This window comes from Trichogramma pretiosum, unplaced genomic scaffold (genome assembly GCF_000599845.2).
Source record: "Trichogramma pretiosum strain Unisexual culture from Peru unplaced genomic scaffold, Tpre_2.0 scaffold124, whole genome shotgun sequence".
NCBI lineage: Eukaryota > Metazoa > Arthropoda > Insecta > Hymenoptera > Trichogrammatidae > Trichogramma > Trichogramma pretiosum.
The window spans coordinates 310,013-335,535 of record NW_019640803.1 but is presented as its reverse complement, the minus strand read 5'-3'; the positions used below and the strand labels follow the sequence as shown (position 1 = coordinate 335,535).

Below are 25,523 nucleotides of genomic sequence, written 5' to 3'. Positions count from 1 at the left end.
CTTGTGAGCCAGTTCTCAATAGTTATTTATGTGACTAGTACAAATTCTTAGTATTAGCTATCCATAATTAGTGATTTATAAAAATATTTATGATAGTATCTATCCATATTATTATAAACAACATAAATTACGACATTTTCCAGTTATAAATCTGACATTCAACATGTTTCACAAGATTTATCGCATTGTCTGGGGTGAAAAAAGTTGCTAAATCGTTATAAAATCTTGCTTAACGTTCACTCTCGTGCGTGAGTGTACGTTAAGTAAATGTCAGAATAAGGAGTGCCCAGCCCAGGAAATCTTGACTTAATGAAGTAGGAAAGGATCATCGCTAAAACAAAGGCGAAAAGCTTTTGTGTTTATACATTACAAAATAAGCGAACCCCATCTCTCTTTTCCTTTTGATGGCAGGAAGAACGAGGGAAAAGAGTATATGCGTTGCAGATTATAAAGTTACTTTGAGAAATGGGATTAAAACAACCCGAGCCCAGGGCGAGATGGTTTGAGTGGCTCGAAATTCCAGCAAGGGTTTTCTTCGCACGCATCATCGTGTGCGGGTGCAAAAACTTTTATCGAAACTCTACGGCGTCCCACCTTGTGCCAAGCACTGTATGCGCAGTGTACATAATAGCGATGCAACTGATAACTATCGACGCCGAGCGACGCCTAGTTACCACGAAATATATACTCGCAATTAGCATTATGTGTTATTACGCAGAGAGCGAGAGAGAGAAGAGTAGTCGCGGACAGTGACGCATAGCTATGCTGTCTCCGCATCCGAATGGTATATAATTTATCTCGTCTCGTTATTTATGGATCGGTCCGGGGACGCGCGCGACGAGCTGAAGCATCTCTTTCGAGATATGTGTGTGTGTGTGTATATGTATGCACGTGTGTGTGTGGCTGTGAGCGAGTGTGTAGTAGCTGCAGTGCTGCAGCGCTTGAGTGAGAGAGATTACGCGCCTTGGCCCCCGCTCGCAGACTCTAATATCCCATTTGTTATCATTACCCGATGTGTTTGTTGCACTCGCACGCACATCCATGCGCGCGAGTGAGTGCAAAGTATGTGTGTGTATGTGTGTGTGTAGATTATATATACGTGTAGATAGGAATGCCAAATGAAACATATATCGATTATGGAAAGAGCTTTGATGGTTGTACACACTATTTCCTTCCTCTTTTTCTGCGTTGAATTGATATCCAAATGCTTTTAGTGTTGTAAATAATGAAGATGTATCGCAACTTCTGATGCACGTCGTACTTTTTTTTCTATACGAACACCTCGACGCGCGGATCCCTCTTTGGCGTACAGACGTCTGCGCAGATTGAAACACGTCGGGGTGAATTTTCAAAAGTATCAGCGATATCTCGCGCTCGAAATCTTTTTCCTTCGGCCGAAGAATAATCTTACGCAAATTTGATATAGTCTTCGAGGCCGGCAAAAGTTGGCCGCCGAGGAGAGCGCTTAATCCGTTAGTATGGACGAAATAGGTTTCCCTCAACTTTTCTATAACTAATCACTCCTTCGCCGAGCGAGCTTAATGTCTCAAAGTTTAATTGGATTCTATATTCATAGGCTCTCTCTTGCTATATCTCTCTCTCTTGCGATGCTAAACAGTATCGAAGCTTTAGCCGATGAGAAATATTAAAAATTCAGCTTAATCGTAATTACAAAGTTGCGGAGGCAAGCTTACCTACGCGTGGCAAGAAAAAAAAGCTCGAGCTATAAAAAGGGACCAAAGTGATATTATAATTTCACAATGAGTTTAGTCCATTTCTTTTTCAATGAATGTGCAGAAATTATTTTCGATTGACCGTTTCGAGCGACTCATATAGTAGAAATATGTTTATATTTAAAAATCTAATTGCTCTAATTATTCATTCGGAATGCGTTAGCGACTATATTCCGTGCCCTCTGCATTCGAGTGAAACTCGTTTGGAGCTCGCGGGTATAGGCCGTACACTTTTATTTATGAACAAATAAAGTAAAATATATATAGGTAGTAATGGAACCGTTTTAAGCAGAAGTAAATACATACAAAGTCAATTTAACTCTTCGAGTATCCGCTTTTAATGACTCCTTTTTTTTGCTCACTCAACTGCTAAGTGGAAAACACCGTGAAAAAAATTATCGATCTCTCATTTTTATTTCGATGTTTTTTTGTTACGCTTTTATTTGATTTCAATAATGAAGCGTAAGTAAACGCTTGAAATTTCAAAAATTTACGAACCTACATTTTTTAAATATAATTCGATACTTTCCTTGCACAATTTGCCCAGTTCAAAGTAAACAAGATTTGTAGTTAATGTCGAAAAATTTATTTTCCATATTTTAATTACAAGCCGGTACTCGAAAAAAAATGTCGGAAAATGTATAATTCTTTGTTTGAGTAAAAATTCGAATAATTTTTGTGAAATAATTGCTAAAAAAAAAATCTTTACAAAAAATAAACGAAGGCAAACTTACGAGTGAATTAATCCGACGTCATTAAAAGAGCTTGATTATTTTTTTATGAAAATGGCTCGTTGTGCGTTAATATTTTTCTTACACATTAAATTAAATTATACACAGAGAAAATGACCCAAAGCAACGAAAGTTTACAAAAGTTAATAGTCGGTACTTTTTCGACTTCCTCCAAAAAATAAAAGTTCAAAACTAACGACAACAACAGCTGAAAGTCATAAGCTGTTTTTGCGGCTTGAACATCAAGCGCCGTGTTGAACTAACTATATTTTGTAACTGCTAAAGCTGCGAGTGGACGAGAGAAGAGAGAGAGAGGCGGAAAAGGACGGCAAATTTGATGTTTACCGTGGACACGTGTGGGTCGCCGAGGATATAATATCAAGTACGCCCCCAGTTGGGCTTTATTTATGCGATGAAGTATGAAAATACACACGCGCTCCTCCATATTCGGCGGTCGAAAAAAATCACTCTTATAATCGTAAACGTCGAAAGCTTTTCGGAATCTCTGCTGCAACGACGCAGTGGCACTGTACGCAGCGGCGAGTCACATTAAATTAGAATCGATTCGGTCGCGCCCTGAGCCAATGCATCACACATCCGCGCGCGGCGGCAGCAGCAGCAGCCCAGAGTCAACTTGAAAGCGTCGCGGGTGCGCGGCCGTATATGGCATTCGATAAATCGCGCGCGTGCTTGGCTGCCAGCTTGGCTATGCCGCCTAGCTATAACACATTTATCCACGTCAAAAATATTTATCACCCAACATCGAAATCGTTTCAAAATCCTACGGCGTATATATATCGTAAAAATGCAAATGTACAATGAGCGCTAGCTGCGATTGAAGAGTCGTGTCAGCTGCTCGCGCGCGCGTGTATAGGCTAATACGTGTTGTAGCGCAGCGCGCGCGCACGGATACGCGTATTTATGGCTTCGAGGGTATGAGAGATGAATTGCGCGAGCGAGTTTTGAAAAGCCGCTACACCTGCAAGATATTCCATAGTTCAAAGGTTTCTCTGCCGGGCGAACAAATTAACGTTCGCTCACAAAGTGTAACTAAAAGGCGCGTTTCGCAGCCTTTCGACCGTCTCCTCAAACGCTAGCGCACAATCGGTTACAACTATATGCCGTATACTTCTTGCAACGCGCGAGTAGTATATTTAATAAGGTGAATTTTTCGCCCCCAAAGGAAAACGGCCTCACCTGCAACGAAATAATAGTTCGCAGCCGTCATTGTGAGCTATGTTCAGCAGCGCGGTGCAGTGCAGGAGTATAACGTATCCTTTGTCAATTACGCCAATGTGTTTTTCCGCGTGCCTTCGCACGAGCGCAGCTGCGCGCGTACTGCACACAGACCAGATGACTGAAGGCTCGCGAGCCCAGCTAATCTCCATTTAAGCCGGCCTCGCTCCATCCCTTGCCAACGTGTACCTATTATATAATAACGTATATATAAAAGACTGTACTTGTAATCCGTGGTTAAGTAAAATCTCTTTAGCAGTCATTAAGTGACAAAGATTCGAGAGGTAATTACTCGCCACGTGGTTGTACAGTTTTCCCGCCTCCCTTTTCAAAAAGAGAAGAGACAATTATCACGTGTCACTCTTTTAATAGGATCTGCTATAAATTCTCTCTTGAAGATGAAATCCTTTATTGAAAAAAAAATATAAACTCTAGAGCAAGTTTTTAATTTTAAAGATATAAGTGATAAATAGTTAAGCCAGAAAGGTAATATTTATTGGCCAAAATTATTATCGTGTGCAGAAAGTCTGAAGCCGGCGGAGTACGGAGCTACCTCAGCATAGGCAAAAAAGATATCGCGCGCTATGCTGCCGCTGCAGTGTACATAATGTATTATGTATTATATATTATGTAGCCGGGCCAGCGAAGCAATAAAGAGCTAAAAATCGTAAATTTTCGGAGGAACTTAAGCTCTGTGCTGGCATGTGCACTCTTCCTCTTTGTACTCTCTCTCTCTCTCTCTCTCTCTCTTTCTCTCTTTCCTTCTCTCTATAACTGGGTAAACCGATAACTCCAATAAGATTGCCTGATATCAGAAGCAAACTACTTCAATTTTGGTCCAGATAGGGCGAGACAAATCTGCTAATCCGATCAATATATATATTTCATAGCATCGAACATTTAGAACTCTGGGAACGCCTTCAAGTAAGACTGATGCAAGAGAATTTGCGCCATTTTAAGTCGAAAATGACCGACCGATAAATGCGGCTGCCTGTGGCATTCGATTCACCAGAATATGAATTTGAGATCGATCAGAAGTACGAGTCTTTAGAAAGTACTTCAGGTGAAACTGATCCAATCCTAGACATAGGTACAGCGAATGTTGATACTTTAGAAGATGGGAAATTTATGAAATCAAAAAAAGCCCTTTATGCCAACAGTGAAAAAATTATTTGGTCATTTTATTTCACAGAAAATCATATAATAATATACAAGAAATAATCCTAAATTATTGAAGCTTTCCGTTGTTCAATCATCAAAAAGTTCATAAAAAAGATTTTTTACAAACATATTGATACGAAATGAGTACTTAGAATATATTATTTATTTTAAGTTAATGGAAAAAAGTAAAGGTTTTTCGTGATTGCAAGAAAATTATAAATACACTCGGCAACAAAATTATCGCAACAAAAAAATTCATCGAAATTTTGTCGATTTTCAAATGCTTCTATCTTTGGCTAGATTTATCGTATCGACACGCTTTTTTTTTTAATTTCTTGGAAATTTTGTCCTCTTTAAATCCATATAAATTAAGATAAGATTTGAGTTAATGTTGAGTTACCAGTAGTATTTGAGCGTGACCCTAAAAATTACTGAAAAAAAATGACTGTTTGAACGTGTACCAGTACCGCAGTGATTTTTTTATCGAAATCTAACATACACCATCGCAAAGTGCTCTTTTTAACGAGTAATTTAAAAAAAAAAGGACCTCTCTACGATTTTTTTAACGCCCTGTAGGTCGATTTGAAGATACCATTTAAAGTACGTAAAATCCCCCGTTTAGCTGAAATCAAGACGATTTTCTGGGCATTTTGCGTACATAAACCGTACCTTCAAATCGACCTACAGGGCGTTAGAAAAATCGTAGAGAGGTCCTTTTTTTTTTAAATTACTCGTTAAAAAGAGCACTTTGCGATGGTGTATGTTAGATTTCGATAAAAAAATCACTGCGGTACTGGTACACGTTCAAACAGTCATTTTTTTTCAGTAATTTTTAGGGTCACGCTCAAATACTACTGGTAACTCCACATCAACTCAAATCTTATCTTAATTTATATGGATTTAAAGAGAACAAAATTTCCAAGAAATTAAAAAAAAAAGCGTGTCGATACGATAAATCTAGCCCAAGATAGAAGCATTTGAAAATCGACAAAATTTCGATGAATTTTTTTGTTGCGATAATTTTGTTGCCGAGTGTAGTTTGCATTCTTTTATTCTCTTTCAAAAAATTAATAGACATTAGTATAAAAGATTTTTTCAAAGGACATAACGTACTTGTGCGAGTGAAACTATATTGTGTTTAAAGGTCTAGGAACGATTCGCACATTAAATGGTTTGCTCCGATGTACTATATTCGTGTACCATATTCAAGTGATCTTCGAGGTGATGTTTAAGTCCAAATGATTCATGGCAAATCTCACATTCAAAGGGTTTGATACGATTGCGTACTGTAATTATGTGAACTTTAAGATCACCCTTGCGACCAAATGATTTGTGACAAATATCACGTTCAAAGGTTTTGCTACAATGATGTACTACATTTATGTGAGTTTTCAGGGTATCCTTGCGTCCGTATGACTTATGACAAATATCACACACAAAGAGTTTGCTCTGATCATGTACCGTACTTATGTGTTTGTTGAGGTGGACTTTTTGTCCAAACAATTTGAGACAAATATTACATTCGAAGGATTTGCTAGAATCATGACGTGACGTTGGAGGTCACTTTTTTGTCCAAATGAATTATGGCAAATTTCACATTCAAAGGTTTGCTACCAATGTTGTACTATATCTATGTGACGCTGAAGGTGACCTTTGCTGCCAAATGATTTGTGACAGATGTCACATTCGAAGGGTTTGCTTCGATCATGAACTGCACTTATGTGAGTTTTGAGATTACACTTTAGTCCAAACGATTTGTGACAAATATCACATGCGAAGGATTTGCTACGATCATGTACTACATTAACGTGACGTTTGAGGTCACATTTTTGTCCAAATGATTTATGGCAAATTTCACATTCGAATTCTTGGGTTCCATTATGTACTGTATTCATGTGATATTCGAGGTGATGTTTGAGTCCAAATAATTTGTGACAAATTTCACATTCGAAGGGTTTCTTACAATAATGCACTGTATTTATGTGTTTATTAAAGTTACCTTTTTCTCTAAACGATTTGTGACAAATATCACATTCGAAGGATTTGCTACGATCATGTACTGCATTAACGTGACGTTTGAGGTCACTTTTTTGTCCAAATGATTGATGGCAAATATCACACTCGAAGGGTTTGCTATGATTATGTACTTCGATGTGCTGTTTTAGATTACCCTGGTGTCCAAACGATTTGTGACAAATTTCACATTCGTAGCTTTTGATACGATTATGTACTTCATTAATGTGTCTCTTGAGATTACCCTTGTATCCAAATGATTTGTGACAAATTTCACATTCGAAGGGTTTCTTACGATCATGTACTGCATTTATGTGTTCATTAAGGTTACCTTTATTTCCAAATGATTTGAAACAAATTCCACACTCAAATGGTCTGATATGATCATGAATGGTATTAACGTGACATTTGAGGTCACATTTTGGTCCAAACGATTTGTGACATATCTCGCCTTCATATGGTCTAATGCCTTTATGTATCGAATTAATATGTGAATCGAAACTGGTTTTTGCTTTGAAAGTTTTTTGACTCATCATTTTGCCCTCATAAGATAATTTAGCCAAATTTTTTTTCCTACATATTTTAACCACCTTATATCCATCAATTTTTAATTTTGGATTTACTTTAAAGTGACATTTATTAAGATAATTGAAATCTTTCTTTATCAAAATCATTAGATTTTTTTCACTCTTGCAATTGGTCTGATTTTCATTTTCTTTTTTCACAATTGATGGATCATTTTCATACTCAGTTTTGAAAATGGTTGTCGATAAATACTTCAATTCAGGTTTAACATCTTTGCACTCATAATCGATGAATATTTTTTCATCTAATTTTTTCTGTGATTTCATAACCTCATCTGTATGATATACCTAAAATTAAAATTGAGCAATAGTTTTTTCATAGCAGGAAATTTGAACACAATTCAAATCATTGAACTCACCGATGGTTTGTAAAACATATTTGTTGCTAAAATTTCGTTATCGCATGAGTTGACTAAATTGAGAATATAATTATCACCTTCATCTGGCCTAGTACAATTATGCTCTTCCTTCACGCTTAAAAATTATTAAGTTTGATGAGGTGATTGCGTAAAAAAATATCGTGGCATGCGCAAAAATATTATACCTAACTGTGTCCTCGTTGTTTTCCATCACTCGTTTGTTTAGAATTGTATTTTCACAATGAATTTTTGCGATACACGCTAAGAAAATATTCGAGGTTATGTGCCTCGAGCAGCCAATCTCGACTTGTTTACTGCAGAAATTTAACTCTTCGTTAACGACTGAACGCATTACTCGTTTGTTCGCGAGAAGACACCGCGTTTGTGATATCTCCATCGTGATTCATTCCCCCTCTACCGTAAAATTCCATACTATACTATACATTTTACCACGATACTAGTATTTTTATAGGAACTCTCGAATGTATAGCTTAACTGTTTTTCTTCGAAGTTACTTCATAAATTTCGAAAAAAATTCTTTAGGATTGGCAGAAAAACCAAATAACAGAAAATCTTTTCATTTTAAGCACATAAATTTTAAAATAAATTTACGAATCCTTATACGTTATTGGTTTTCGACCATAGTTAAACTACTCTCAATTCTTAATTATTGCGAATATTCCAATAATTACTTCAACTATTCGAAAAGAAGAAAAATAATAAAAAAAAATTTTTTTGAATATAATAATTGAGTGAAATAACTGATCAACACATCCAGCTTATTTCAATACAATCTAATGTCTGTCTTGAAGATCATGCTCTTCAGTCTTCACAATAACATTCACACACGTTATTCAATCTTCTTCATGAAAATGAGAAAAAAATTATTCTACAACACTTAGATACGACACAAAGATTTCAAATGCAAGAAACAAAACGATCTGTCGAAAAAAACCAATCATTTGGCTTTTACGAAAAAAAATAAGCACGCATGACTAGTTTGTTAAACTACCCTAAAACTTAAAACTGATGCAAGCTCAATATTTTTTAAAAGACAACTGTTCACGCTAAATTTTTGTTTACAACATCTTTCGCCACGAAACGGCACATGTGCCCAGTGGTGGCTTATGGAGCACGCCAATCACTCCATGGAGTGGGCGGCAAATTTTGGAATGAATATTACAACTTTTTATGATATTGCTCTATTTCACAAGGAATTTTTTGGAAAGTACTTAGTTTTATCAAGCCAAAAAAATTCTCCGGAAAAATTGGTGGCAAGTTTAAATTTCAAGCTGGTTCAAATAATATTGTAAACAAAATGTATTAACAGATAAATCGGAGATTTAATTATAAACAATATGATCATAAATGATTTTGACATCGTCCCTCGAAATACTGATCACGTTTATAGTAAAGTCAAATTAGTTCGAATGTTGACTTTCCCAATGAAACAACCCGTAATACGAGAAGATAAATTTCATTTATTCTATTTCCGTGACACTACTCAAAAGAAACCATCGTTTAATTTAGGCATCAAAATGGATAAGAGTGAAAAGAAACCCATGGAAGATGTCTCAGAAAATAATTTGAGTGAACAAGACATTGCTGTTTTGGACGATAAAAAATCAAGTATGATAGCACACCGAGATACGATTCACAATGAACAGAAAAATTACGCGTGCGACAAGTGCGAGAAGAAATTTGAGTTTCGAAGTCATTTTAGTAGACACCAAATATCAGAACACCAAATACGCAAAGATTTTCCATGCGACCATTGCGAGAAAAAATTTGGACTAAAATCAGATTTGATCAAGCACCAAAATACAGTCCATGATAATTGTAAATATTACTCTTGTGACAATTGCGAAAAAAAATTTGGGAATCGAAGTTCTTTATGTAGACACTTACGAGAGTCAGAGGTACGACCGAACGGGGGGGGATTGAAAGGGGGGGGGCNCTGTACCAGAGCTCTGCTACTAGTCAAGGCCGTGCTTCATCGCATCACTTCGGCCGGGGTTGTTCGGAAACTTTGGCCTAGTCGACTCTCAACAGGGTCCAAGCCCGACGCTTCATTGACACTGTGCCACCCGCGATTGGTGCTTGGATTTCACCTCCCACAGGCAATCCATGGTGTAGGAGCGTTCGATCTTCGTGACGGCCACTCGCCAAAATGATCACTGAGCTCGCCTTCTCACATAGAGATCACAGGGCATCCGGGCTAGGGTGCCCAAGTCCACCCGTACTTGCCTAGCCACCCCAGGCAATGAACTCAGCTCATTGCTTCGGAACCTCAACCGCCCCATACCAGTGACTGACATTTCGGCGTCTTCGGCTACCCACCGCAGTCCGGAACGCGTGATTCCCATACGGGCGCGTTACCGCCAGACCACGGCCCGGATTTCCACCGGATCGCAAGGACATGCACGCATTCCCTGAATACGAGACCGAAACTGTCCTACTGCGAAACCGCCTGCCCCCTCGAGTCCAACACCATTCATAGAGCGTGGCGTGTAGCTGTCCACGCCAGGGCACCACTCTATCCCGAGGTACCGAATTTGCCATTGACAGACGCGTTTCTGTATAGCTCCCGTTCGGTTCCGGGACGGAAATCAAAATCTCCTACCTCGCTCTGCAGTTACGCCGACCGTACGAAACTTTACTCACTCCGTACAAGGCGACCAGGGGTACCGCCAAGCCTAAGACTGAGATCGAATACCAGGCCGACGTTTTAAGGGTAAACGTGTCGAGGTATCGGGATAAGTAACTAGCCTGAGTGCAATTACGCCCTCCTCAGAGTCATAGTTACTCCCGCCGTTTACCCGAAGTTCTTTATGTAGACACCAAAAGGCAATCCACGAAGGTCGCAAAGATTACGCATGTGACATGTGCGAGAAAAAATTTGGGGATAACAGCAATTTCAGAAGACACCAAAAGACAGTACACGAAAGTCGTAAAGATTTCGTATGCGAAAATTGCGAAAAAAAATTCGGACTAAAAGAAAATTTGCTCAAACACCTAAGGACAGTCCACGAAAGTCGCAAAGATTTCGCGTGCGACAAGTGTGAGAAGAAATTCGGATATAAAAGTTGTTTGCTCTTGCATTCAAGATTAGTTCATGAAAGTCGCAAAGATTACGCGTGCGACAAGTGCGAGAAAAAATTTGGACACTAGGGGAATTTGATTAGGCACCAAAGGACAGTCCACAAAGATGATAAAAATTACGCATATGCGATAAAAACAGTTGCTGGTCACACACCAAAGGAAAATGCACGAAGGTTGCAAAGATTAAAAAAATGACAATTGCTAGAAATTGTAAATTTAAAATATGTATAGATAGATAATTATACAGATGTTTCCTAGAATTTGAATAAAAATTGTGCCGAATTGATTGTGTTTTACGTTAATTTTACGTACTATAAACTATGATGGTATTTTGTTTTATCCATAGGTTACCTGTAAGCTGTTTTAACTACAATCAGCCGAGAGTTTTTGTAACTGGATTTTTGATAAATCTCACGTAATAATATTGCGATCATGAATTGATCAAACATAGACTAGTGAAAAAATTTAAGAAAAAGGAGATAAAAGAGCTGCTAAAAGAAAAGTGATCAGTAATAACGATGCATCCTTACCGAAAAAATCCACTTCATTCAAAACTAAAAATTTTTATAGCACTGCGTGGCTAAAGTTCACGTTTAAGGCACGCTTTGCCGTGACTTAAGCTGCTCATTATTGCACCGCGGCGTGCCTATCGCACTCGCTACGCTCGTGCGCTAACCTCACACCGCGACGCTATTATGAGCACCTTATATCTCGCCAAAGGGGGCCTAAACGTGAATTTAGCACAGTGCTATAAAAAAACGTATGATACTTATGACTCAAGTAGCCCATTATTAACACGGCACTAGCACCCTCGCTTCGCTCGGGTGCTAACCGTGCCGTGCAATAATGGCCTGCTTAAGTCACACGTATCATAATATACTATTCTTAATTTCTTTGAAAGCTCTTATAATTATTTTTCTTTTTTTTAGTACTTTTATTAATCCAAAATATTATGTTAATGTTCTTTGAATTGCGTGAGTGGTAAATGAAAGTTATCGCGGGTACAACTCTTTTTTTGATCTGCCAGTCCATGATTTTTGATTGAAGGGAGACCGACACTGCGAATTGTATTAGTTATAACTCTTAATTGTATACTGCGAATTGCGCGATCAAGTTCGCGAAACATAAAGTGGTTAATGCATTTAAATTTCCATTTCAACCAATCTACTCGGATTTTTCCCAGAGAAATACTAGAGTGTTAGCTACGTTCATTCTCGCGTTGTTTTGCTTATAAAAGCGCATGTAAGTAAGCCCTCCTGCTGCCATCCTTGCTAAAATGTGCCTAAATCTTCAAACACACGTGAACTGTATACAACAGAAACTAGTTGTGGTTCAAGTCACTTCGCATACGCACATTTAGATGAACGAGAAGTACAGTTTTGGGAAAGGGACTTTTTAAATACCGCTGCCTTACTAATACAGACATTATTATTTCGAAACTGAGCGGTAAAAATTAATTCAATGCAGCTGCTACGCGGTTCGCAAATTTTAGCTAAAATATTTTTCGCGCCTTTACTGAGCACTTAAAAATATTTTACGTTCTCTACGCAGCGGCAGTCGTCTATGAGTCCGACCAAAAGTTCCATTAATCGTCTCCTTTCACGAATTCGTGCAACATACTTTATTTACACCACAGTTACTCGAGAGGAAAGATAAGAAATCTGGACAATCGTTAAAATCTCAATTCTAAAAATTGCTGCGATCGATTTAAAAAATTATTCACACGAGCTTTTCGCTGCGTGCACCAACGCGCATCATTCTCTAAGCTCGCAGGATTAGTGACGCGCGATATATAAATATAATATACGCATCGTACCTAAGTTGCTGCGACACTTTACACGTCGTGCGCGCTAAACTGAGGAAAATGTTTCACAAAGTCATTTATGACATCGTAATCGGTTCAAGTTATTCAGCGCGTCAGTTTTATCACTCTCTCTCTCTACTCTGATTCCGCTGGCGTTATGACGCTCGAAACTTGGCCGAACGTTACATTGCACATTTTACGTGCAGCGAGCGCGAGTTTTAGGGATATATGTATATATTGTACAAGCGCCACCGAGACAGACAGAGAGCGTAAATGCTAATCTGCTTTCTATCTTGTTGTCACTCCAGTTTGTGTATATATTATGGAGCGCGCGCGCGCGCGCGAGGGAGCGGCGCACCGACTCGAGTGGCACATGAAACTTTTCCACTTGCGTGCCAGTTCAAATAAGCGGCGGAGCGCAGTGGAGTCTGATTTTCTGCAATTAACACGTTTTATGACGCCCAGCGCGCCTCGGTTCTAAGTACCGCGTCTGCGATCCGAGATTCCCCGTACACGCAGTCGCGATCGCGATCGAAAAATTCATATTAACATCGCTTAACGCGAGCGAGTGCGCCAGCTTTTTTCGGAAGGTACAACGACCCAGCTCGAGCTTTCTCGTTTACTCGTATTATTATACCTGGATATACCTGGGGACGGATTGTCTTGAGAGTCTTTGATCCTACGCGCGCGAGCGCGCGCCCGTGGCTGTCTGCACATAATCACGTCTCGTTAACTCCCACATCGATGCCGCGGATTCTGCTTTGTTTACTTAGGCGTAATTGGATATCAAACGTGAATAGCAACATAGCTCTATTCTCGCTGTGTCGTCGTTAACAAATTGCTCATTCCTCGCGGTCGTGATCCTTTAGACTCGTCGAGGAAAACTCAAAGCTTATAATGCAGTGCCTTTAATATCCTTACTCGACAGATTCTCGCTCAAATGCGCCTTGCTCAAATGTATCAATTTTCTTTGATCCACAACTGTAGAATTAATTATCTCGACTCGAAAAAAGGAGAGATTAGGTAATCTATGAACTCTACGCGAGTTATAGTGGCAAATCGGGAAAATTTTCGACAAAAAGCTCGAGATATACATGAACCAGTGGTTGACCGCGCGTATAACTATTACCCGGCAACGCTAATGCTCTATCGCTTCGAGCCGGGAGATAAGCAGAAGCAGCAGCAGCAGCAGCAGCTCGTAAAACTTTTAGTGCATAATAATGCATTGGCCCGAAGCAATACATTGCGAAGCGAGGCACACGGCTCCAGAGTAAAATAAAGCGTATACGATATCCCGGAATTTGAATTTGCCCTCGCGTTCACGCTCGACACACGTGCAGAATGCAGATATTCATGAGGGCCCAAGTTCGTGGACGATATGCGAGTACGGAAAAAGCTTGGAAACATAGCGTGTGCGCGTTTATCTAATCATGCACCACGCTCTGCGTAAGCAATGCGCCTCAAGAACGAGGCCGAGGACTGATTTATTCTGATTTTTATGAATCAAAACGCATCTGACACTGGAATAACTCGACAATTGTGAACAACCCTTGAGATTTACGCATATGAGAAAAATTTTGACTAATTCATGTGGATGTCGATCTCGTGTGTGTGATTACCTTCTTTCCATGCAAACAGATATCTTGATTCATTCTCTACTGTTAGTCTATTCGGTAGTCTTCAGCGGATAGTAATAATCTACATGAAGCTCGGACAAAGAGAAAGCGAGAGAATATAGCCCAAGGGACTTTAAAAGCCGATAAACCTGATTGTTTCGCATGTACTACATCATATAATACATATGTTAACGTTCATATGCGGCTTTAATAAGAGTTTCTGATCAGAGATATCGGTGAAGTGACCAACCATTGAAGCAACAATATCGTCGCTTCAATGAAAGATATTGTTTTAAACTCAAGAGGCCAAAAAACAAACCTTTTTTCTCTTGAATTTAAAACGATACCTTTCTGCATTGGGGTGATTTTTTTACCGCTGATCAGTATGAACTTTCTCTGATAGCACGTAAAGTTGCAGCAACTTAAAAAATGTTTTGATTAAATATATTTACAGCGAAAATCAAAATTTTGACAATATTTAATTGTAACATTGTTGAATGGGCACAATAACCTTGGTTTTAACAATAGATTTATTGATTTTGTAAATATAACCGCGAGATAAGCTTTCAACTGGAAAATTATTTGGATGAATGCACAATACGTAAAAAAAAAACAACATAATTTCCAAAATCGAATAAGACAATGACAATTGTATGATGCATTTTGAAAATGTTGTTGACGTTTGGCGAAAAGCAAAAATTCGTATAATGCGATACAGTAAGTAAATGAAATGTGATATTAAACACAAAATGATGAATCAATTGTTTATTTTGAATAGATTTTTTATAAAAAGAGCCGAATCGGTTTGTAAACAAAAACCAAATGAGGCGAACATAATTCAAATGTTATTTTTAATTTTGTTTTATATCATTCATAGGTATATTCATAGGTATAAATACGAACGTATGTTTTACGAATTCATCCAATCGTTGACTCGTTTATTCACAAGCATCTTCGCGTTCTTCTTTACGGAGCTTAATTTTATTATTAGAACAAAATATTAAGATACATCATCTATTGAAAACATTCAATATGAAGTTTTCTGTTTTAGCACTATTTTTAGTGCTATTCTATTTTTGTCAAGCTCAAGATATTGTATTTCCAGATGAATTTGAAGAAATTCAGCGGCAAAGTAGATTTCAGGTACGTCAATTTTTCGACAAATTTTTGCTCATGAACATGGTCTGTATTGAACTTTGTTACAGAACTATTATCCAGGACCAAAACCGTTGCCCCAACCAAGGAACCCAACATTTCAAACGGTAAAAAACTTTTTTACAGATACTAAAATCGGTATTATGCGAATCAACTACCCAACGCAGTAACTACCTTTTTGTAATTTTCAATTCTAATCAAATACCTCATTAATTTGATTTTCAGAATGTTGGATCACGTAAAAAACTTCCACCATTCTTTCATACATTCCTAGTACCACTTAAAGACGTAAGCCATACAGATAACTATAATTTAAACTAAAATAATAAATTATCTCACGAACTGTACAATTTTAGTTTCAAGACAAAATGTCAAAAGGAACAACGCAATTGACTTTGAATCTTGATAAAATAATGAGAAGTCAATATCCCAATCAAAACCTTGTTTTCTCACCTCTGAGTTTGCAAATGTTACTTGCGAATATTCTTTTGGCGTCTAGTGGGCAAACTTTTGATGAAATCAGCAACATTTTTAATATGGACAGGAAGATCTTCGTAAACTCAGAGAAAAATTTTCATGAAAATTTCGGGAAACTTATTGAGAAAACGTTTTATAGTAATAAACCTGGAGCGCCCAAAGTTAACTATGGCACAGGAGTGTTCTTAGCGGTAATTTAGCTTATACACGCATAGCTTAAAAATAGTAATAATCATCGTGGACATTTTTAGATGAACAATAACTACACTTTTGGCACAACTTTTTCTGCAAGGAGCGAGGACTTTTATAAAACTCATTTGGAGATTGTTGATTTTCAAAATGGAGCTCAAAAAATTATCAATAATTGGGTGAAAAGTGAAACACGAGGTCTGATTCCTTCGATTTTAGATGGCCCACCAAGGTTGGATACTAAAGCTATCATTGCATCGGCTTTATACTTCAAAGGCGATTGGGAAAAGCGTTTTGATCGTGCTGCAAAGTAAGAATTTTTTGTTAAATGAAAAATTATCAATATGCTATACTTTCTTAAAAAACTTCTATTGTTGTATCTCAGGTCCAGATTTTTCATCAATAACAATCAAATTACTGTTAATATGATGTCTCGCGAAGGGGAATTTAAGTATTACTCAGATTGGAATCTTAAATTGGATATAATTTCTCTCCCATACGAGGGTTCACAGGTATTTTGAAATAATAATTGAAATAATGGCGGCAATATTAGAAAAATAATATTTTTATTTTTTTCAAGGTTTCCATGTATGTTGTGATACCAAAAGATAAAGGAACGGTTGCTCTAAAAAATATGAAAGATAAATTAACACCCGACATTATCGATAAATTAATCGGAAATATGCAAGAAACAAAGTTGAAAATTTTCCTTCCAAAAATGGATCTCTCTAGTGATCTAGACTTTACGAAAGCTCTGAATAATATGGGTCTCAGATCGTTGACTGACCCAGAAAGAGCTGATTTGACCTTTTTAACATCTAGCGAAAGGTGGGAATTATCCATTGATACAATGAGAATAAATCAAGACCGGAAAAATATGCATGTATATTTTGATCAAATCATTCAAAAAGTCAAAATATCTGTATCCGAAGAAGGCACTGAAGCAGCTGCAGTTGCAGGTGGTGTGACCTTACGAGACTTGGGACCACAAGTTGTCAAAGCTGATCATCCATTTTTATTCTTCATTAGAAATAATGATACCAAATCTATTTTATTCTATGGCAGCATCATTAATCCTAATTCAAAATAAATAATTAAAAATGTATATTAAAATGTACTTTATATTTAATTTAAAATAAATATTAATAATCAAGATCGTCGTCTTACAAATTTACTCTCCAGTATAATTAGCTATGTAAACATTTAAACATTTTAAGACTTTTTCAAATTATTTGATGACAGGTAGTTATGTATCCCTAAAACGGAGTTTTAAAAATTAATCGGTGAACTGAATGTTATTTGTACCGAATGAAAATTTTATCTTGCTTCGAAAAATCTTTTTGACAGAATTTTAATTAAGTACATACTTCGTGGTTCAGAGTTATCATATGCGTCGAATACATTTCGATCAAAAATATTTCATCGACGCTAACTTTTAGTATAAGTCTGTATGTCATCAGATCCGGAGTTTTAATTCGATTCAAATGTGCCACCATGGTGAGAAATGTTATAATTTTGGAACAAAATTTTGAACAAACGCGTTCTTTTTTACAGACGTAATTTAAAATTGGTTAAATATTCGACAAATGAGTTGAATATTCTGTCATTGTGTTTTTTTTTTGGTTTTCACTAAAGATTTAACGTAATCGGCGGTGTCATACTTGATTACGAGCTTTTTGATTTTATCATAGAGGGCGTACCACGAATTCGCAAGTGTCAAAAAAATGTTCAATTAGTATATATTTAGAACATTTCATATATTGGCTGATCTTATTTCTTTAGTTACGTGCATGTTCTACATTATGAAAAAAGTACTAGTAGTCGTACTGCTGCTATTACAGCTAATAATTGAATCTTAGTCGATTGAAAAATAAAAATAAAACTGTTGAAATTTTGATGAAAAAAAAAAAAAAAATTTCAATTAAATAGTTCTTTCAATACTCGATTAGCTTGAAACTCAACATGCGCGGCGTGTTTATGCAGTTATCGAACGCGTTATAGTCTATCAGGGGGTTAAAGTCGATTCGTTCATTCGTGCACGCGCGGACGCGTCTTCCTTTTAGCAATTGTCATAGCAGCTCGTTTCCAAGATATGCGTGTCAATGCTCGCTACCGAAGTTTGGTCCATTAGACTCGCGAGGGAATCGAAGTACATAACTCCATAATACACACACACTCGCGAAATACCCTCGAGGAATTTGTACGTACACGTACACGGTTATATGTGTATTAGACGACAGAGATGAAATACGCGGAGTCACTATATGCCGTGTATGTTAAACGGGCAAGCCAGAGATAGAGAGAGAGAGAGAGAGCAAGAGGAGACAAAGCGAGCGAGGTAGAGTAACGCGTCTTCGAACTACAAGACGCATGGATTCATTACCTTAACTCCCTTTTCTCTTCCTCGCTCTCTGTCTGTGTCGCTCACTCGCTCGCACACATATACTCATATAGCTATATTATACATTAGGTATGTACATTCCCTCAAGGCTGTAAGGAATAGCTGCCACATATAGATCTACGTGTACTTACAAAGTACGCATGCATGTATGTATGTAGCAGCGCGATCGTCGCTCGGTGGCACGAACTTTGCTGCGACTCGACGACTATATATGGAGCTTCGTGAAATAATACAGATATAGGCGGTGCGCGCGCGAGAGCTTGCAAGTTTGCATTCATGATTTAACGCTCTATCAAAGCGATTGTTAATACTCGCTCGCTCGCTCGCTCGCTGCATAGACTGTATCGTACGTGCATATACGATACAATTCGAGTTATTGCTTTGCGTAAAGAGACCGATATATCCAGGCGAATTCCGGGTACAAAAAAAAAAGCTCAACGATCGGTATATATAGCGCGTGTAATACGCAAAATCGATCGTCGCATCGGCCACGAATCAGCAACAAACCGAGGAGAAAGGAGAAACAATAAATTGTATTATAAGCGCGCATGTATATAACAGCCGAGTGTGGGTGCGAGAGAACAGTGGTCGCAATCATGATCTTCCACACGCGCCTCCCCCCCGGCACACGACGGCTGCAGAGCAGCAGCTATATACGTAGGCGTGTTGGCCTGGTGGTAGGTACAAGCGCGCGTGCCCAAGCCAGCTCTATTCCTTCCAATTAATCATTGTCAAGCGCTATTCGTTCGTTTACCCTTTACTATCCGCTTCTCGCTCTCGCTCTCTCTACTCTACTCTCTCGATCTCTCTCTCGCGTTCGGCCACTAAATTTCTAGCAGTTACGGTGGCGCGCGCTCGCGACCGGTATAGTGCCTAGTATATAAGAGCGACTCGAAAGCTGTCACTTCCAACGCACTCTCGAACGCTCTCAACACCTTCCCTCGCACCGATGTTTTATACATAGATGTATATAGCAGGGTTGCAAGCTCCGCTGTGTGCTGTGTGCTACACGGGCTGACACACTGCGCGCTATATTGCTTGGTATACAGTAGACCCGGACGGGTTTTGCATCCATGTTCAAATATTCCCTTAAAAAACAACCGAAAAAAACCTTTAAGAAAACCTTGCTTACCAAGTCCACCCAGTGGAAGAAAGCGGTGCCGATGAATTCTTAATGTTTTAAAACGTGGTTCTAAATCTTAGATAAATCTCTCTCAAAATTACAATCAATATTAGGTACTTAGACCAGTGATTGACCGTTTTCGACCACTTTTAGATATGCAATAATTATACTTTTTTCTTGTTATATGATGATCGAACATGTATAACGAGATTCGTCGTTCGCTGAAAAGTGGAATAACGTCGATACAAATATATTTTTAATTGTTTTTCATAGCATATTTTTCAAAATGATCATTCACTGGTACCCGGTCATTGATTGGTCCAACTACCCTAGTAGATTGCTTTCTTTGTTTTGACCTATGTTGACAAAACAATTTCATACGTACTTTTGCATAAAAAATAGAATGCTAGAGTCAATTTGGGGAAAAAGGCGTTTTCATTTAAACAAAGAAATACTTTTGATTATGTTTTTGTGTAAAAATACTGAATAAATATTTAAACCTCTAGAAAATGAACTGAAAAAATTTAAGACAAATTTTAAAACTACACTGAAGTTTAAATTTCCCTCTGATAATCTAATGACATTGTAAGTTTAGAGCTAAAATTTTTTTTTTCATCAAAATTTATTTTCTGATTTTTTCGCCTCAACTCTCAGACGAAAATGTATGTACTAAAAGTTTTTTTAAAGTGAAAAAAAATTCATATATGATTCAAGTGATATGCAGTTCGAAGATTTATTCTTAGGAGTACATCATAACCACCTGGCATTCAGCAATTTTGGAGAATCTTCAGAAGGTTCAAATATTTACATAATCGAGATGCTTGGAGGGAAAAATTTTAAAACGATGTTCTTGATTATTAATATTTATTTGAAATAAACTGTAAATTACGTATCTGTCGTTTTTTAAAATTATTATTTAATATTAAATAAGATTGTTGATGCTGCCATCGATTAAAATATTGTTGGAGTCATTGTTTTTGGTGAAGAATAAAAATGAATAATCAGCTCTGATAAAGATTGGTTTTGGTTCGATCCAAAGCTGCAGAATCCTAAAACATCTGAAACTGCAGCTGCCTAGTGCCTCCGATGGAAACAGGCATTTTGACTTTATGACGATCAGAATATATATATTCATTTTTAGAGTTTGTTTCTTTTGTTAATTTATCCTAGAACCTCGGGTTCTTGTCCTAGAGGCCATACTCTATCGTTAATGAGTGGTCTGCGTGATCCAACATTCTAAAAATTAAATTAATACATTCTCAGATTAGAATTAGAAATCGCAGAAAAAAGTAATTACTGGCTTGCATTGCCATAATAGTCTAATGCAGTAAAAGAATGTTCTTACCGGTTCATTTCGTTTAGCGTCTAGAACCTCGGGTTCTTGTCCTAGAGGCCATACTCTATCGTTAATGAGAGGTCTGCGTGATTCAACATTCTAAAAATTAAATCAATAAATTCTCTGATTAGAATTAGAAATTATAGTAAAAAAGTAATGAATCGCTTGCTTTGCCATGATAGCCCAATTTAGTAAAATAAATGTTGCTTACCGGTTCATTTGTTGGGTTCTTTGGTGGGGAAGGCTGTTTTGGTACTAGGCCATTAACAACGCCGTGCTGTAAAAACGTTCATCATGTTAGATATGTTTGAGTAACGATTTTTAGAAAAATTAACATACCAGTAATTGAAATGGATTCGGAATCGAGTTGGTCCAAAATGGAGCGGCTTGAGCTTGATAAGAACAGACTAACACTAAAAATAGAGTCAAAACAACGAACTTCATATTGAATGCTTTCAATAAATGATATAGTAACTTGAAGAATGCGAAGACGCTTCTAAATTAATGAGTCAAAGAGTCGAATATTTATATGTATACCTATCAACGTACCTATCAATGACCAATTACAATAAAAAAAATCAAAACAAGTTTCAAATTATGTTCGCCTCATTTGGTCTTTGTGACCTTTCAATAAAAATTTTATGAAAATAAATGTAGGATTTATCATTTTTCGTTTATTAATACATTTGTTTATATATTTTATTTATTACTAAAAAATGAGGCTATTGTCACTGCCAAGGTTATTTTATCCATTCAGCAGTGTTACAATACAATATTGTTTCCATTTTGAATTTCGAGGTAAATATTTTGTGCATGTTTCATGCATAAGAAATTTTTATCGTGTAATAGAGTGTTGATGAAGGTAATAAAAATGGATTTATAAATTTATAAGACTCCTTTCAACTAGTGGAATTTCAGTAAATGAATTTCCCGTATTTACCAAAATAAAAAAAGTCTGAAAACTTTCTAATCGATTCTAATCCTTTTATTGATGAAGTTTTTCCCGAAATTTGCGTAGTGCGATACAGTAAGTGAATAACGTATTGTAATAAACTAAAAATGATAAATCACTCATTTGTTTTGATTACTTTTTTGGTTCGAAGAGTAGAATCGGTATGAAAAGAAACCAAATGAGGCGAACATAATTTGAATCTTATTTTGTTTTTTTTTATTGTAATTGATCATTGATAGGTACGTTGATAGGTATAAATATAAATATTCGACTCTTTGACTCATTAATTCAGAAGCGTCTTCGCATTCTTAAAGTTACTATATCATTTATTGAAAGCATTCAATATGAAGTTCGTTGTTTTGACTCTATTTTTAGTGTTAGTCTGTTCTTATCAAGCTCAAGCCGCTCCATTTTGGACCAACTCGATTCCAAATCCATTTCAATTACTGGTATGTTATTTTTTCTACAAATCGTTACTCAAACATATCTAACATGATGAACGTTTTGACAGCACGGCGTTGTTAATGGCCTAGTACCCAAACAGCTTTCCCCACCAAAGAACCCAACAAATGAACCGGTAAGCAACTTTTATTTGACTAAATTGGGCTATCATGGCAAAGCAAGCGATTGATTACTTTTTTACTATGATTTCTAATTCTAATCAGAGAATTTATTGATTTAATTTTTAGAATGTTGGATCACGCAGACCTCTCATTAACGATAGAGTATGGCCTCTAGGACAAGAACCCGAGGTTCTAGGATAAATTAACAAAAGAAAAAAACTCTAAAAACGAATATATATCTTCTGATCAATTGGTCATAAAGTCAAAATGCCTGTTTCCATCGGAGGCACTAGGCAGCTGCAGTTTCAGATGGTTTAGGATTCTGCAGCTTTGGATCGAACCAAAACCAATCTTTATCAGAGCTGTTTATTCATTTTTATTCTTCACCAAAAACAATGACTCCGACAATATTTTAATCTATGGCAGCATCAACAATCTTTTTTAATATTAAAGAATAATTTTAAAAAACGACAGATATGTAATTTACAGTTTATTTCAAATAAATATTAATAATCAAGAACATCGATTAATAATTTTCTTTTTCAACGTTATGGATTGAACTAAACCGATTTCTGTCACTTTTTTACCTTGATTACGAAGTTTTTCAAAGACTTAAATTATAAGAATCTACTGTTACCTGAGCGATATTTAAACATTGTGGCAAAAGTCGGCTGGGTCTATCATATAATGTCGCACGCTCTCTGTGTGCGAGCTTGTTGCATTTGATTAGGTTTTTTTCCTTTTTATTTTTCCCTGTGCTTATTTTTGTGTAAAATATTATTCAGAAGAGTTGAAATATTGTTACGTTACTTATATATATTAAAAGGAGCATTTGTCAACGCGACACGTAGCAACAGCAGCAGCAGCAACAGAACTACTACGTACACACTGTTTAATCTCGATCTCGGGGAACGTATGTACACACACTAGGGTGTCACGCGCGTACCAAGAAAGTATAACAAAAACGATTAAATACATGCGGCCGAGCGTTACAGCGTAACAAGAAGACTCGCACGGTTCGCGGCACAAAACACGCATACAAATTTCGGTCGCGCGCGCGCGTGGGCAAGTGTGTGCACTAACACGCGCAAGAAGTCAAAAAAAAAAGGAAAATAATAATAAAAGGAGAGGAAGAGGGAAAAAAGAGGCGGAACGAGCTAGCTGTACGAGTCTAGTTTACGATATAGATATATATTAGCGAAACATGCCAACTTGCGTTGCATTTACACACACACACACGCAGTGAGAGAGAGAGAGAGAGAGAGAGAGAGAGAGAACGTAGGTACATACATATCTCTCCTGTCAGACTGGAGAGCGCGAGCATAAGAGCAGAGCTCTCCAACCCTTTCGGCCAAAGTTTATCGCTGTGGTGCGTGTGAGGATTTTGTGTATACCGATTTTCGTTGAAAACCGCGCGCTCTCTTCCCCCATATACATGTATCTAGCGTGCGCTATTCTTGTTGTGTTTTTTTTTTTATTTTTCATTTGTTTAGCTCGCCCGACGGCGAGCGAGCGTGTTGCTGAAAAACGAAAGAGCACACGCAGCTGAACTATTTATTATACACCGATGTGGCTGATAAAAAGTTTTTAAAATTAAGTTTGAGATATTTATCTGGCCGCGCGCGATATGTAGCAACTTGCTGCCGCGCTGCTATTGCTTCCGCTGTTTTGCGTTTTTATAAAGTAGCGATTTCGCTCGCGGCTTTGTTCCGAGCTTTCAATTAATACTTCCAGTCATCTGTTAAACCAGAAACCAAAATAGTGAGAGAATTAATTTTTCTCTTTCCTTTTTATCACTGCGGGGCTTGCAATTTATGAGGAAATCTGCGTCGAGCGCGTCGTTGTTGCTGTTGCTGCTGCTGTGCGCAGCGAGGTGAACTTTTTATTTTCAAACGATATTCCGCGTGCGCGGGGCACAATTTTTGGCGTACACATCGCGCGGCGTAGCGAAGTTGCGGCCGCACGCGCACGTCGTCATTAATTAATATTGATTAAAGAGCAGCCGCGCGCATACGCAGATATATATAGCGCCTGGAACAGGGGCCAATTTAATGAATGACTCGGTGGAGGAATTAAATATAAATTTATATAAACCCCCGTATAATATACTCGTGCCTGTGCACGCGTGTGCGCGTGGCTGGAGTAATTTCTTCCGAAAGCCCAATTCGGAATTCTCGGGGGCTGCCGCCGCGTGGTTTACGGCCGCTGTATAAATAATAATGCTTGATTTTGATGTGACGTGCGTGCACGGGTATGAACTTGCGCACGCGACGATTTTTAAAGTTTCTTCGTGACGCATAATTTGAATTGGAATTAATGAAAATTCGGCGCTGCACTTGACGCGAGACACATAAAATATACCCTTCGAATTGAATTTACAACTCTCTCTCTCTCTCTTTCCGCTCTTTCTGCGTCGAGTTGCGTACTCGCACTCGTATTATGTGTGTTGCCGGCAAAACTCGAATTTAGGCAAGCCGAATTTATCTATTATACAGCTATACTCCAATTGCATTGTTGAAAAAATGTCAGTCTCTGAATGTCGACGGAGGCTCAGGTGTCGAAAGAGGAATTTTTAAATTTAGCTGCGATTTTGCAGCGCAATAGTAAATTACAATCGGAACGAAGTAATGAATTCAATTTTTTTCCATTTCACCCTTCACATATTTTCTATTTTTTTATTTTTTTATTCTGTTTATAGATGTGAGTTTGATGTTGGTCAGCAAAACTTCCAATAGAAATCAGATTTGCCGTAAGGACAATTGCGATTTGCCAAAAAGCAATTGTATATAAGTCAAGGAAGATCCTATCTTTTAGGAAGCGACCAGATTTTGTCCTGGAATCATAGGCATTTGAGTATCTGCTTACGGAAATTCGGTTTAGTTTAACTTCTCGTTATTCCGGTAATCCGGTAACACATATAAATATAAGGTACGATGGCTCAAGGATTATTTCGAGAAAAACCCTGTAAAAAGAGGACAGACATTGGCA

At 37.5% G+C, this 25,523-nt stretch overlaps 1 protein-coding gene across 1 annotated transcript; it reads left to right on the top strand.

Annotated features, from left to right (window-relative positions):
- Positions 1-9,355: 9,355 nt before the first annotated feature.
- On the top strand, positions 9,356-17,250 carry LOC106651792 (leukocyte elastase inhibitor-like). Its single transcript, XM_014370459.2, has 8 exons — positions 9,356-9,446; positions 15,391-15,482; positions 15,545-15,601; positions 15,720-15,782; positions 15,851-16,162; positions 16,223-16,470; positions 16,546-16,672; positions 16,741-17,250. Exons 1-8 carry the CDS (start codon positions 9,356-9,358, stop codon positions 17,248-17,250), a joined length of 1,500 nt encoding a protein of 499 aa, XP_014225945.2.
- The last annotated feature ends 8,273 nt before the right edge of the window (positions 17,251-25,523 follow it).